Source organism: Budorcas taxicolor, chromosome 13, assembly GCF_023091745.1.
Source record: "Budorcas taxicolor isolate Tak-1 chromosome 13, Takin1.1, whole genome shotgun sequence".
Lineage (NCBI taxonomy): Eukaryota > Metazoa > Chordata > Mammalia > Artiodactyla > Bovidae > Budorcas > Budorcas taxicolor.
Genome location: NC_068922.1, coordinates 53,969,970 through 53,982,818, shown reverse-complemented (window position 1 = coordinate 53,982,818; position 12,849 = coordinate 53,969,970). Strand labels below are relative to the sequence as shown.

Genomic DNA, 12,849 nt, shown 5'->3' with positions numbered 1-12,849 from the left:
GCCAGATCTTGGTGTGAGCTGACTGGACCTCCATGCTGCGCGGGTTCCCAGCCACAAGTCCACATCTGAGTTGGCCCCCGGCCTTCCTCTACCTCCTCCCCAGCTGACTTCTACAGAAAGCAGCAGCTCCTCCAGACACAAAGCTCCATTCCTCCATGACCCACCCATACCCACCCCAGCAGAGTTGGGAGCAGCCAGCCCAGCCACTTGGCTGGTTTCTCCCTGCATGGCTGCAGGGCCGGGAAAATTGCCCAGCACTGCCGCCGTCCAGCCACCCACGGCGCCCCCAGGAGCTCAGATCTGATTGTAGGCAGCCAGCCAGGAGTGCAGGTAGAGCCAACATAGCCTGTGTAGGTGTACACACACAGTCATGTACACATGTGTGCACGCACATGCGTGCTCCCTCAAGCATGCACAAGATGCACGCCTGCATACACGCCGGCTCCCATGGGCTCCAGGACAGCCCACCACATTCCCCTCACACCCCACACAGCTACACACAGGCCCGCAAGCTTCACATCCAGGTCACACTCACACACGTGTGCACAGCTGGGTATACATACCAGGGACATTCATGCAGTCTGGCACAACCACGGCCCCATTCAGAGACATATCAGGGCACCCAGGAGGAGACACACCCACAGCCATCCCCGGGGACAGTCTGAGGCTGCTCCCAGGACTGTCACCACCTGGGTCACTCAGGTCCCTGGGGGAGAGAGGGAAGGTGCTTCCTGCCTTAAGGGGAGGCGTTGGGAACCCTGGGGAGACTAGGGCAGGAGATAGATCAGATTTGGCCAGCTCAGCAGGACCCTGCTGCCCCAAGGACTCATGAATTTTTCAGAGGCATCCAAAGTGCAGACTGAAGCTGCCAGTCAGGTCCTGGTGGTTCCTGCTTTCAATTATTCACCAGCCCAGCAGAGGGTGGGAGACCAGCCCCAGGTTCCAGTTTCAGGGACCACTCACCAAACCCAGGCTGCAGGCACCAGCTCCATGGCCAGCAGGAAGGCTGCTGTCTGAGTCCCCACATTGTCCAGGGAAGCCTGGGTATCTAGGCTTGGTGTAAGTGCTGGTCTCTGTCCCGTCCTTGGGCCCCAGCCCAGAGGCTGTACCATCATCCCCATCCCAGGGTGCACTGTCTGGGCTGTGGTGCCCACCCCGTCCACCCACCCCCTGTCCAACCACCCACCGCCTCTGAAGCTGACACACCGCCCCACCGACCCAGTGGACTCCGTCCCCTCCTCTGCTCCCCTGCCCCAAACTGCGGAGGGAAAGGGCCCACCTACCATCAAAAAAAAGGGAGGGCCCTCCATCTCACCCTGCCGCCTCAGTCCAAACTCAGATGACCACACCAGGAACTGGACAGCAGAGGAGGCAGGTGTGGAGGCGGCTGCATGATGCCCGCAAGCGCCTGACCTTAGGGGGTCGTCCACCCACTGCCTGCTTTCACCCAGTTCCCGTCAGGTGGAGAGGGCAGCAACCTGACCCTTGCCAGCTGCACTGCTGCCCAGATCAAAGGTTCTCAAAATTCCATCCAGACACCCCGGGGCCCAAGAACCCTCCAGAAGGCCCTCAGGGTTAAACTATTTACTCAGTAACACCACTGCTTGTCTTTGTCCCTCAGGCCCCCCTCCTGCAGTGAGTGGGGTTTTCAGAGCCACATCCTGTGTGAGGACTGCGCTGTGTGACCCTGAGTTTTAAATATTCCTGCTGTCATCTCTGGTGCACTGAGTCCCTGGCTGCGACCTCAGCAGCATCCAACCCTGTGAAGGTCTGAGAACTGACGCCCAGGGTAATGCAGGGGTCAGCCGTCTCACCCAGCCACCCCTCCTCGCTGCCGGTCCCCGAGTGTGGCCAGTGCCTCCCCCTGAAGCCCCTTCCGCTAAGTGGAATAGCCCGGAGACTCAGGCCCCTGCCTACCCTAGCTCTGCAGGGTGCTGACCCACCCCCAAGGTCAGCTGGGAAGTCCTGGGAGATGCGCTGCATGTGCTGCCCCCACGTGGACACTTGGAGGTACTGCACCTCCGGATCAGCGAGGTCTGCATCTCGGCCCCTAACCTGGAGCAGGGCACCAGGGCTGCAGCGAGGCACAGGGCCCTGCCAGGAATCATATGAAGAGCTGGCACCTTCCTGGGCCTGCCTTAATCTCTGCATCCCCAAGGGAGCCCAAGGCACTGAGACCCTCCAAGAAACCCCACCCTCCACCATGGCAGGGATCCCCAACTGGCTCAGGCTGTGGGAATGGGATACTGCTTCCACCTCTGTCCTCAAACTATCCTGAGAGCCCACCAGCCTAGAACGATCTGTGTCCCCATTCCAGAAACACTCACCTGGGGGGCAAGCAATGTGGCCCAAGGACAGCTGTCTGGGGAGCAGGACAGGCTTATAGCCCCCAGCCTTGGCATCTGGATGACCAGAGTTTGTAACAGCCACTGGGACCAGAGGGTCCCCACAGGGACCACGCTCGGGGGCTTCCTTTGACCCCAGCCAGGGGCTGGTTTCATTCTTAGCCTGTCTCAAGCTGACAGGTTTTTCCTGCTTGACCCCAATTCTAACTGGGCCAAGTGTGTCAGGACACTTCCTGGGACAGACAGCCTGTGGGGTCAGCCCAGGCTGGCCTGAGGGACGGGCCACATCTCAGGAGAGCAGCAGGAGGAGTCCACTTTCCTCTGGTAGGGCTGCCAGGTAAAATGCACCAAGTTTGAATCTCAGGTGAGCAACAAATACTTTTTCGGTGTAAATAGTGTATGGGACATATTCATGTAAAAAATTATCCACTGTTTCTCTGAAACCCATATTTGACTAGGGAAGCTGTGTCTGTGGGTTTCCCTAGTGGCTGAGACGGTAAAGAATCTGCCTGCAATGCAGGAGACCCAGGTTTGATCCCTGGGTTGGGAAGATCCCCTGCAGGAGGAAGTGGCTACCCACTTCAGTATTCTTGCCTGGAGAATCCCATGGACAGAGGAGCCTGGTGGGCTACAGTCCATGGGGTCACAGAGTTGAACACAACTAAGCAACTAACTCTCTCTCTCACTCTGTGTTTGAATTTGCCTACTCAGGCTGCCTTCCTTGGAGGCCTCTGGGGGTCAGCCCAGATGGTTCCTGGGAGGTCAGCATGCCACCAGGACAGGAAAGTGTGTCCCCATGCAGCCTGACTAATCTGGTCATCCTTTATCTGGTCCTACTCTCCCTTCATGCGGCCTCTGGGGACCGAGCCCCTACTTTGGGACTTGGCGTGGAGACACCACAGCCCCTCTGTAGACTCCCACTGGCCCCTCACTGGGCTGCATAATTCCCATCCCCAGCCGAGATGGTGGGCTGGATATGCTCCCAAAGTTCAGGAGCCTCAGGCCTTAGGCCCTGGAACCTGTGACATGACAAGTGAGAAGAAAGCATTTTGCAGAGGTGACTAAATTAAGGATATTGAGCTGAGATGATCATGGATTATTCGGTAGTGGGGAGGGTCTTCAGTGCACTTCCTTGTAAGTGGGAGGCACAGGAGGTTTGACTCAGAGAAGAGGAGGCCATGTGATTATGGTCACAGAGACTGGGGGGATGTGGCCATATGCCAAGGGACTTCAGCAGCCCCCACAGGCTTCTAGAGGTGGGACCCTCCCCTCGATCCTCTGGAGCAAGCAGGCCGGCCCATGCTGGGTCTCGTCCCAGGGGTACTGGACTGTGAGAGAGTCCACTTCTGTGATTTTAAGCTGCTAGCTTGGGGCCCATTTGTTGCTGCAGCCCCAGGGGACTCCTACACTGGGGGACCCCAAGGCTGGTGGCTGCTCACCCTGGAAGGGACAACCCGAAGCCCAGTTCCAGTGCAGACATGCAAGTGTGCACTGCGCCCGTGGTGATTGGCTCAGCCCCTCCTGAGCTCCGTAGGCAGTGCCAACACCCCCTGGGGCTGGGGGCTGCTTTCTGGGGCAGGGCTCGCTGGGCAGGGAGTGATCCTGCCGTTCCTCCCCCCTCCCCCCCTCACTGACCACGGTCAGGGCTTCCTCTGGGGTTTCTGGGGCCACAGTTCCTGGCTGTTTTATGAGCCCCACTGAGGAGCAGGGTGGATGTGGCACAAGTGACTGGCTTGCGGGGATGGGGTATAAGAGCAGACTTATAAGAGCTTGAAAACCCAGGAGAACAAGGTGTGTGTGACAATCACTCGTGCAGGAGGAGTCTTCTGCTCATCCCTTTGTCAGAGAGACCCCCCCAAAATAAACATTCAACCCCCTTCTGCGGATCCGAAGTGACCCATTCTTTGTCCTGGATGCCCCTACTAGGGGAATGCCAAAGCCTCCTCACCAGCTGGACTCCGAATTCAGCGACCCACCGCCCACCTGGTTAGCGTGGGTGGACACCTGGGCACGTAGCCAGCAGGGGTGATGGGTGCCGGGCTGGACGCGGTGGCAGCTTGGTGGGGGGTCAGGAAGGGTCCTAAGGAGCGCCCTCGCGCAGAGCAGATCGCCCACCCCCCAGCAGCAGACGCACACGGTTCTGGGGTCGCTCAGTTTATTGGTAAAACGGGCACTGAGCGTGACAAAGGCTGGACGCGGAAGCCGGGGCGGCGGGGACGCTTTTCCTCTTAAAGAACTTCCACTGGACCTTGATGGCGAGCATCCAGTCGCTGACGGAGAGCCTCTTACAAGCGGAGGTGCAGACATGCGCCTGGCGTGGGGGAGGGGCGCCGGGACCGCGCCGGGGACGGAGCCGGGGGTGGGGGCGGGGGCGGGGCGCGGCGCCGCCGGGGAGGGCCGCGCCGCGGGCGCCCGCGCTTCACTTGCCCGCCTTCTGCGCCTTCTGCGCCGACTTGGTGACTTTGCCGGCGCCGCCGCTCTTCTTCTCCACGTTCTTGATGACGCCCACGGCCACTGTCTGCCGCATGTCGCGCACGGCGAAGCGGCCTGCGGGGAGGAAGCGTGAGGCGCAGGCCCGGATGCAGCGCGCAGGCGCACTCGCGCCCGCAGCATCCTCCCCGAGCCCCGGCCCTAGGGCGGGACCCTGGCACGGAGCTCTCTGAGCCTGTTTGACTGTTCCCCGGGTGGAGGCAGGGGGCAGTGAGGTGCTAGGCTCCCTTCTCCTTAGATGGCAGAAATAGCACATAAGGGAATCCGCCAAAGCGCCGTTGTGGGAATTAAATGGCATGTAAACAGTCCTTAGAGCAGCCTGGTGCAGAATACAGTTCACCGTTTAAGGTATTCTGACGATGGCCAGCAACCTTGCACAGGCAGCTCTCTGATATAGATCTGTGGGTCATCCCTGGGGTATCGGTGGGGCAGGCCAGCTGGAGGCCAGCAGTCAGTCCTCATTCTGCCAAGCTGTGGGCCTTGAGTGGGTCCCCTAGGGGACTTCATCTGCAAAGGAGGATACCATCCCCTGCCCACCCAGTGGGGCCACCTATGCTCCATGAGACAAAGACCAAGGCTGGGTCTCCTCTAAGCTCTAAGCCGCAGCAGGAAAGTCCAGGACCCTCCGTCCACCCCACCCCCACAGCAGTCCTCTGCCCTTGGCCTGGACTGGCCGCCACCTGATGGCTGCCCCTTCCCCATCAACCAGCTCACCAAGAGGGGGGTACTGGGAGAAGCTCTCCACACACATAGGCTTCCCCGGGACCATCTCCACAATGGCTGCATCACCGGACTTCAGGGACTTGGGGTTGTCCTCCAACTTCTTGCCAGAGCGCCGGTCAATCTTCTCCTTCAGCTCAGCAAACTTGCAGGCAATGTGGGCTGTGTGGCAGTCAATGACTGGTGAGTAGCCAGCGCTGATCTGCCCAGGGTGGTTCAGAATGATGACCTGTGGGCAGAGGTACATGAGGCCATCAAGCATGCCCAGGTGGGCCCTGAGCTGGAGAAGGCTCTGCCCACCCCAGGTCCCTGGGGCCCAGATGCTGTCCATGAAGGAAGGTCAGAATAGGGAAAATCCAGGCTCCCAGACCTGAACCCTAAGGTCCTCTTTGAGCATCTGAAAGGCCACAAGAGATAAATAATGACAAGGGCATAGTTTGAAAGGGCAGCACCAGAGCAGAGGCAGGGGCATGACAAAACTACACCTCAATTATTACAATTCAGTTATATCTCAGTAAAGCCAATTTAAAAATCCTACTCATGTACAGAGGTGACCAAAGAGGGCACAGTAAGCATGTAGAGAACAAAGTACCACAGGCCTGTTCCAGCAGTAAACTGAGAACAGCCTTTTCAGGACCAGAGCGGGGACTCAGTGAGGCTAGGAGCACCCTGCCCGCTCTTCCTGCCTGCAAAGGAAGGTTGCCTGTCCTTGGGGACCTGCTCTGCAAAGCGAGGATCTCAGTCCTCCCTGGCACCCAGCAGCCCCCTTGCTGAGGATAGCCCTGGTACTGCCTGGGGTAGGCCCTGCTGGCCACCGGGCTGCCCACCTGGGACGTGAACTGGGCAGCTTCCTGGGGTGGGTCAGACTTGCTGTCCCCACACACATTGCCCCGGCGGATGTCCTTGACTGACACGTTCTTCACGTTGAAGCCGACATTGTCCCCAGGCAGGGCCTCGCTCAGAGCCTCGTGGTGCATCTCCACTGACTTCACCTCCGTGGTGATGTTCACGGGCGCAAAGGTCACCACCATGCCAGGCCGCAGGATCCCTGTCTCCACTCGGCCCACAGGCACGGTGCCAATGCCTAGGCCGAGAGGGGGCTGTGAGGGCAGGCTGAGGCCAGGGGTGCCCTGTCCTCCCTAGCAGGCAGGGAGTGGCCATGTGGTGGGAGGGAGGGGATGGGAGGCCCTGGGCAAGGCGGACCCTGGGACCTACAGACAGAGGTGGAGATCTTTCTCCTGCCTCATCTGGAGTAAAAGGGCCTGAGGAAGCAAGTTCCCAGAACACAGGGAACACAGGCAGGAGAGGCCCCATCTCTACCCCTAGGGGCAAGTGTCCCAACAGAAGGCAGCATGGGGCCCTCCTTATGAGACAGCATCACTAAGCGGGCTGTGGACCAGCCCCCCCGGGATGGCCCACCTGGCACTGGTGCTGCCATCTCAGGGGTGAGTCCCAGGGGGGCATGGTGCCCCCACACTTCTCAGGATCTGCTTACACCGTGTGGCCAAACAGTGGGGGTGTGATGCCCCCCCAAGACAGGGGGCAGGGGGCTCGAGCCTGGCTTCCCTGGCTGTGGCAGAGGCTCCTGCGGCATTAAGGAGGCTGATGGCTGTGCTCTGTGCTGGGTGAGTGTGATACTCCACCTGCACCCAGGTCCTCAGCATCTCTGGCCACAGCCTCCTGGCTGGGAGTCCCCCACTGTGGCCCCCTGTGGGCCTCACACTTGTTTATGTGTTTGCATCATTGTGTGACCAGCTCTTCTCATTCCTAGAGTGGATGGTGTCTCCTGCAAGACGGAGACTTCCAGGTGGAGGGTGATAAATGACTTTCCCTGTGCCACTGGTGCTGGCATAGGGCTGGCACTTATCTAGAGAGAGGAAGACCCCGGCAGTCTTGGGATAGATGGATGAACAGATGGATGAATGGATGGATGGATGGATGGAGACAGGTGGATGAATGGTCCCCCAGAAAGTGTGCAGCATGGTGGGAGGGGCAGAAATAACTGGGCCCTGGATGCTCCTGGTCTGGGGCCGGTTCTCAGGAGGGGGTCTGAGGGCAGAGCTGGCCAGGTGGGCAGGGGCACTGCAGCGGGCAGTGGCCATGTGGCCCTCACTCACCGCCAATCTTGTACACATCCTGCAGTGGCAGACGCAGGGGCTTGTCTGTGGGGCGTGTGGGGGGCAGGATGGTGTCCAGGGCCTCCAGGAGGGACACGCCACTGGCATTCCCTTCCTTCCTCTCCACTTTCCAGCCCTTGAACCAGGGCATCTGGGCAGGAAGAAGAAGGCACCTTCATAGCGCCCACCTCCCCCAACCCCATGCACCCCACAGCCAGAAGTGGGCAGATTAGCCTGGGCCCCTGTGGCCACTGCCCCCACAGTGTCAATCTGGGGCTGTGCCTGGCCAGAGAAGGAGCTGCAGCAGAAGGGGCCAGCCTCCTGGGGAAACTGAGCTGAGGGCAGAGTGCCTGTACCCAAGGAGGCTGTGGTTCCCACCAGCCCAACACCCACAGACGGCTAGTACAACAGTCATAGGGCTGAGGGCAGCCTGGGGACAGCTCCCTGACCCCCCACTGGCCATCTGTGCTCGTCCTGACCCAGGGCCCTTGGAGAGCAGCCCTGCCACTGCCGGGCACTCACGTTGGGTGAGGGCTCCAGCATGTTGTCGCCGTGCCAGCCTGAGATGGGCACGAAGGGCACGGTGGCTGGGTTGTAGCCGATCTTCTTGATGTAGGCGCTGACCTCCTTGACAATTTCATCATAGCGCTTCTCGCTGTAGGCGGGCTCCGTGGAGTCCATCTTGTTCACCCCCACGATGAGCTGCTTCACGCCCAGCGTGTAGGCCAGCAGCGCGTGTTCCCGGGTCTGCCCATTCTTAGAGATGCCTGCCTCGAACTCACCCACTCCTGCGGCCACGATCAGCACGGCGCAGTCCGCCTGTCCGGAAGGTCAGGCAGGGTGAGCTTGGGCCCCTCAGGGCAGTAGACATGGGCCTGGGAAGTCACCTGGGGATAGAACCTGGGGGTCTCACCCTTAGAGGCAATGTGTGTCTGTGTGAATGCCCTGGCGATGTTGAATTGTCTGGGGCGGGGAGGTGGTGCATTTCTGCCTACATTCAGTGTCCCCATCCTGGCCTCTGTGTCCGCTTGTCTGTGAAGTCGGCCTTGACAGTGGCCAGCTGACCTTATAGGCACTCTTGTCTGGCTGAGATGCTGGGGCGCTTACTCAATTCTTTGAGGGGTGAGTGGTGACAAAGGTGAGGGGTCTCATGCCCTGGCGAGGAAGCAGAGGAAATCCAACCACCGCTCATTCTAGGGCCCCCAGGGTCTCCTAAATGGTGTCCTTGCCCCACCTCCAGATCCCCCAGACCCCTGAAGCCCTGCCCACCTGGGATGTGCCTGTGATCATGTTCTTGATGAAGTCGCGGTGGCCTGGGGCGTCGATGATGGTGATGTAGTATTTGGTGGTCTCAAATTTCCAGAGGGAGATGTCGATGGTGATGCCGCGTTCCCGCTCTGCCTTCAGCTTGTCCAGTACCCAGGCATACTTGAAGGAGCCCTTCCCCATCTGGAGGGGCGGGGGCGTGGCTCAGGACGACCCGGACCCAACGGCCTGGTCACGGGTCCCCCTGGGCCGTAGGAGCAGCATGTCACAGCGGAGAGGGCCCTTGCTCCTGCCGAGACCGGGGACTCTGGACCCAGCTCTGGAACGGGGCGGGGGACACCCAGACCTCATCCCTGCCTGCCCAGACCAGCCTCCTGCAGTCACAACGGGCGCCATCTGAGCATCCACCAGTAGGGGGCGCAAGGGCCTGGGAGCCGCCCTGGGAGAGAAGCCGCGGGCGGTTTCAAGCCCTCCCCTGGCTGAGGGCTCCCCTTTATCTGAAGCCAGAGTCTCCCCTCCCCCAGATAGATTTCTGTGTCAGCCGACGACACCACTGGGTTTCACACTGTCCAACCAAAAAACCCCTCTGTGATTTTTTTTTTTTTTTAAGAAAGAAAGAAATCAGATGAGGTCGCAAGGAAGGGCCTGGCTTTCCAGCTCTTTCTACAGATAAAGCTCCCCAGTGGCTCTGAGGCTCCTCCCCCAACCCCCGCCTCACCTGAGCAGGGGAAGCAAAGCCGGGCCACCCTCTGCCAACACCTGCGCCGCGTGCACAGCAAGACCCCCACGCTCAGGGCCAGGGCTGAGGTCAGGACTGTGTGTTCACTGTCCAGCTGGGCAAGACCCCCTGCCGGGGCTGCGCAATGACTGAGCTTTGCCCTCCAGGAAAGCTACCCAGACAGACACGCTGCAAACACCCTCAGCATGGCCCCCCCAATACCAACCGGGCAGGGAGGGAAAGACACAGCTTTGGGGCCCAAGAGCACCCCCACCCCCTCGGAGAACAGGGTTCAGCCCAGGCCAGCAACCGCCCCCTCCTGAGCCCTGGCACCAGTCATCCAGGTGAGACCCTTCACAGCTTCCCTGGACAGGGAGCTTCCCTGGACAGGGGGCTTCTCCCAGAGCTCAGGGGTGAAGGTAGGGGGCACAGAGAGCAGACCTCTACTTCATAGACACCTCCCACACATGGGTCTCAAAACTCGAGAGGATCAGCCTCCAGAAATGGGGGTTCAGCCATCAGGGCCCCTCCCATCCTCACTAGGTGACAAAGACCCCCCTAAAAAAGGGTGCCACCCTGGATGAGTGGCCTGCCCTAGCCCAGCACGAGAAAATGGAGCTGATGGGCTGAGTGCCCATCAATTGGCTATTAATAGCCACTCTGAGTCCTGGCCCTGCCCTGGGACAAGCGAGGACAGCGCCACCCACAGCCCCAGACTCAGCCCTGGGGCTACAGAAACCCAACCATGGGGCTCAGAGACAGTGACCAGTACTGGGAGAAGTGCGCCTCCCCCTGGCCCAGGGCAGGTCCAGCAGGTTGGTCCACCTCCTCCACAGGCACCTCCTCAGAGAGAGGCGCCCCTGCTCCCCTACCCCCCGCCTCTACCATCTGGATGCTCTGACATACATGTCCTCTTGCCCTGGAGGAGACCATCCAAGCTTCGTGCTCCAGGGTCAGGGAAGTGCCAGCGGGCTGCCACATGGGACCCCAGCCTCACGGTGGAGGCAAAGTGGAGAAAGCTCCCCCAGGGCTCACCTCAGCCGCCTCCTTCTCAAACTTCTCGATGGTCCTCTTGTCGATGCCCCCGCATTTGTAGATGAGGTGGCCAGTCGTGGTGGACTTGCCCGAGTCCACATGGCCGATGACCACTATGTTGATGTGGGTCTTCTCCTTGCCCATTCTGCCTGGGGCGTGGGGAGGGGCTGGCACGACCTGGGGTGCTCTGGCTCAGGGTGAGGGGACGCTGAGCAGTGAGTCTGTGGGTTGAGGCAGGGGCACAGGTGATGGGGGACCTCCGGGAGTAGCCCAGCAGACACTGCCCTGCCCAGGTTGGGAGCACACCCTGCCCCACAGAACAAGATCCTAAGGCTAGAGCCAAGTCTCTGCATTTAGCCGAGCAGAGCCCGGGGGCAAGCCCAAAGAGCCCAACAGCTGGAAATGTCTGAGTGTCGTGGCTACAAACCACCCCCACCCCTGAGAGAGGTTATCCCCCCTCTGGAGAGACACCAGGCTGGTGAGCCCCATGACCAGTCAGGAGCCTGTTGATGAGTCACCCTGCCCAGCTCTCCAATGCCCTGTCCCGGGTGTTTGCTCCCCCACCCACGGTCTTGGGCTGGGACACTGCACCCAATCCCAGCACCCCCCCACCCCCCGCCGAGCTGTCACAGTGGAGAGATGGTCAGGGCTTCCCACTCCCCTCCTCGAGCAGCGATGGCGCCATCTTCCTCTCATCCCTGCCCGGCAGGCTGGCACGGGGAGACAGGCTGGCCGAGACCTCAGGCAGGGTGATGCAGTGCCCAGATCAGGGGCCCAGAATAGCTCAGGCCCTCCCCAGATCTGGACAGGGGGCAGACAGTAGAACAGGGAGGTGCGGGTCCCTGCTCTGTCCAAAGGGTGAATTTGGCCCTAGCAGCCAAGCTCAGCAAATGACAGACAGATGCCCTCAGCCTGATGGGGGCAGGGGGCTATCCCCTCCCCCTCCCCTCATCACAGAGTCGCAGCCCCTGCTCCATCTTGGAGGTCAATGGGGAAACCTAGGTAGCCCAGGAGGTGACAGGTAGCTGGGGGAGGGAAAGCTGGAGAAAAAGGTGCACCCTAGGGTGCGGATACCAAGTGGACATCGCCAGCGCTGGTGGGGGCGGGGTGGCAAGGACCCCTCAGGTCTGACCTGCTGCCGCTCTCCCGCTACATGGCGGGTACCCGCAGCACCCACCCTCACCAGCCCCCAGCACTGACGACCCTTCCTCAACGCGGCAGGGCCCTAGGCAGTCCCAAGGTCACGGCTGCAGGTCGATCGCCACTGTCCAGGAGACTCGTCCACGCCTCAGCCGCCGCGTAAACAAGCGATACCACGGTGCCCCCACCCCACCCAACGCCGCCCCGGGGACTGACCCCGGTGCCGGTGCTAGCGCGCTGGGAGGGCGGCAGATCTCCGCAGGGAGGAGCGCAGCCTCGCCAGCAGCCGGGACGGGCCCGTCTATGCCCCCAGGACTGGTCCCCGGGGAAGGGACCCTCTGCGGAAAGCTGGGGGCGGGGATGGGGACCCGGAGGCCCAGCGTCCTTACCCAGAGCCGAGGTCTCAGCCAGAGGGACTGGCGGCGCCGGCGCCGGCGGTTTTATCTCTCCAGGAGGGGGGTCCACCTATCGCCCGAGCAGGCGCAGTGCACCGCGCCCCTGCAGTACGGCAATGCGGTACCGGCGCGGGCGGGGCCGGGGGCGGGGACGCGAGGGATGCAGGGTCCGCGGGCGCGCGCGAGCGCGACAGGGACGCGAGAGGAGGATGCGGCGAGGAAGCGAGCTACAAAGGCGGAGACGAGACGCACCCGGAGGGAGCGCAAGCAGCGAGAGAAAAAGAGGCGGAGGCGGCAGAGAACCGCCACGAGAAGGGGAGAAGGAGGCAGAAAAGAGGGAGGGCGAGATGGAGAGAGGGACCAGGAGAGAGAGAGCTGGAGGCAGAGGACAGATAAAGCCAGACTGAAACGCCAGGCTCAGGCCCGCAGGGAGAGAGGATGGGTGTGCCAAGCACAAGACAGGAAGACATTCGGATCATAAGAGGAGGTCCCAGGGACGGGCCCAGTCCTCAGGGACCCGGCAGGCGGGGGCAGGGTGGGAGCACACCAGGTCGAGGGTGGGTGCTGAGGCCGGGGTCTGGGCGGCTGTAGCGTCCGCCCCTGGTTTACAATGGACCTGTGTT

General features: G+C 61.2%; 1 protein-coding gene across 1 annotated transcript; it reads right to left on the bottom strand.

Annotated features, from left to right (window-relative positions):
* Positions 1-4,483: 4,483 nt before the first annotated feature.
* EEF1A2 (eukaryotic translation elongation factor 1 alpha 2) lies at positions 4,484-12,355 on the bottom strand. The gene is made up of 8 exons (XM_052651373.1): positions 12,221-12,355; positions 10,692-10,912; positions 8,942-9,121; positions 8,195-8,491; positions 7,673-7,823; positions 6,383-6,639; positions 5,550-5,784; positions 4,484-4,892 (listed from the first exon to the last, which is right to left on the bottom strand). Exons 2-8 carry the CDS (start codon positions 10,833-10,835, stop codon positions 4,765-4,767), a joined length of 1,392 nt encoding a protein of 463 aa, XP_052507333.1. The 5' UTR covers positions 10,836-10,912; positions 12,221-12,355; the 3' UTR covers positions 4,484-4,764.
* Between the last annotated feature and the right edge of the window lie 494 nt (positions 12,356-12,849).

Bases quoted from the DNA above. Each gene is read 5' to 3' on its own strand.
- EEF1A2 (XM_052651373.1), bottom strand. From the start codon at position 10,835: ATGGGCAAGGAGAAGACCCACATCAACATAGTGGTCATCGGCCATGTG. The intron at 6,640-7,672 runs GTGAGTGAGGGC...CTCTCGGCCTAG, and splicing joins GGATGTGTACAAGATTGGCG to GCATTGGCACCGTGCCTGTG. The intron at 5,785-6,382 runs GTGGGCAGCCCG...CTCTGCCCACAG, and splicing joins CTGCCCAGTTCACGTCCCAG to GTCATCATTCTGAACCACCC.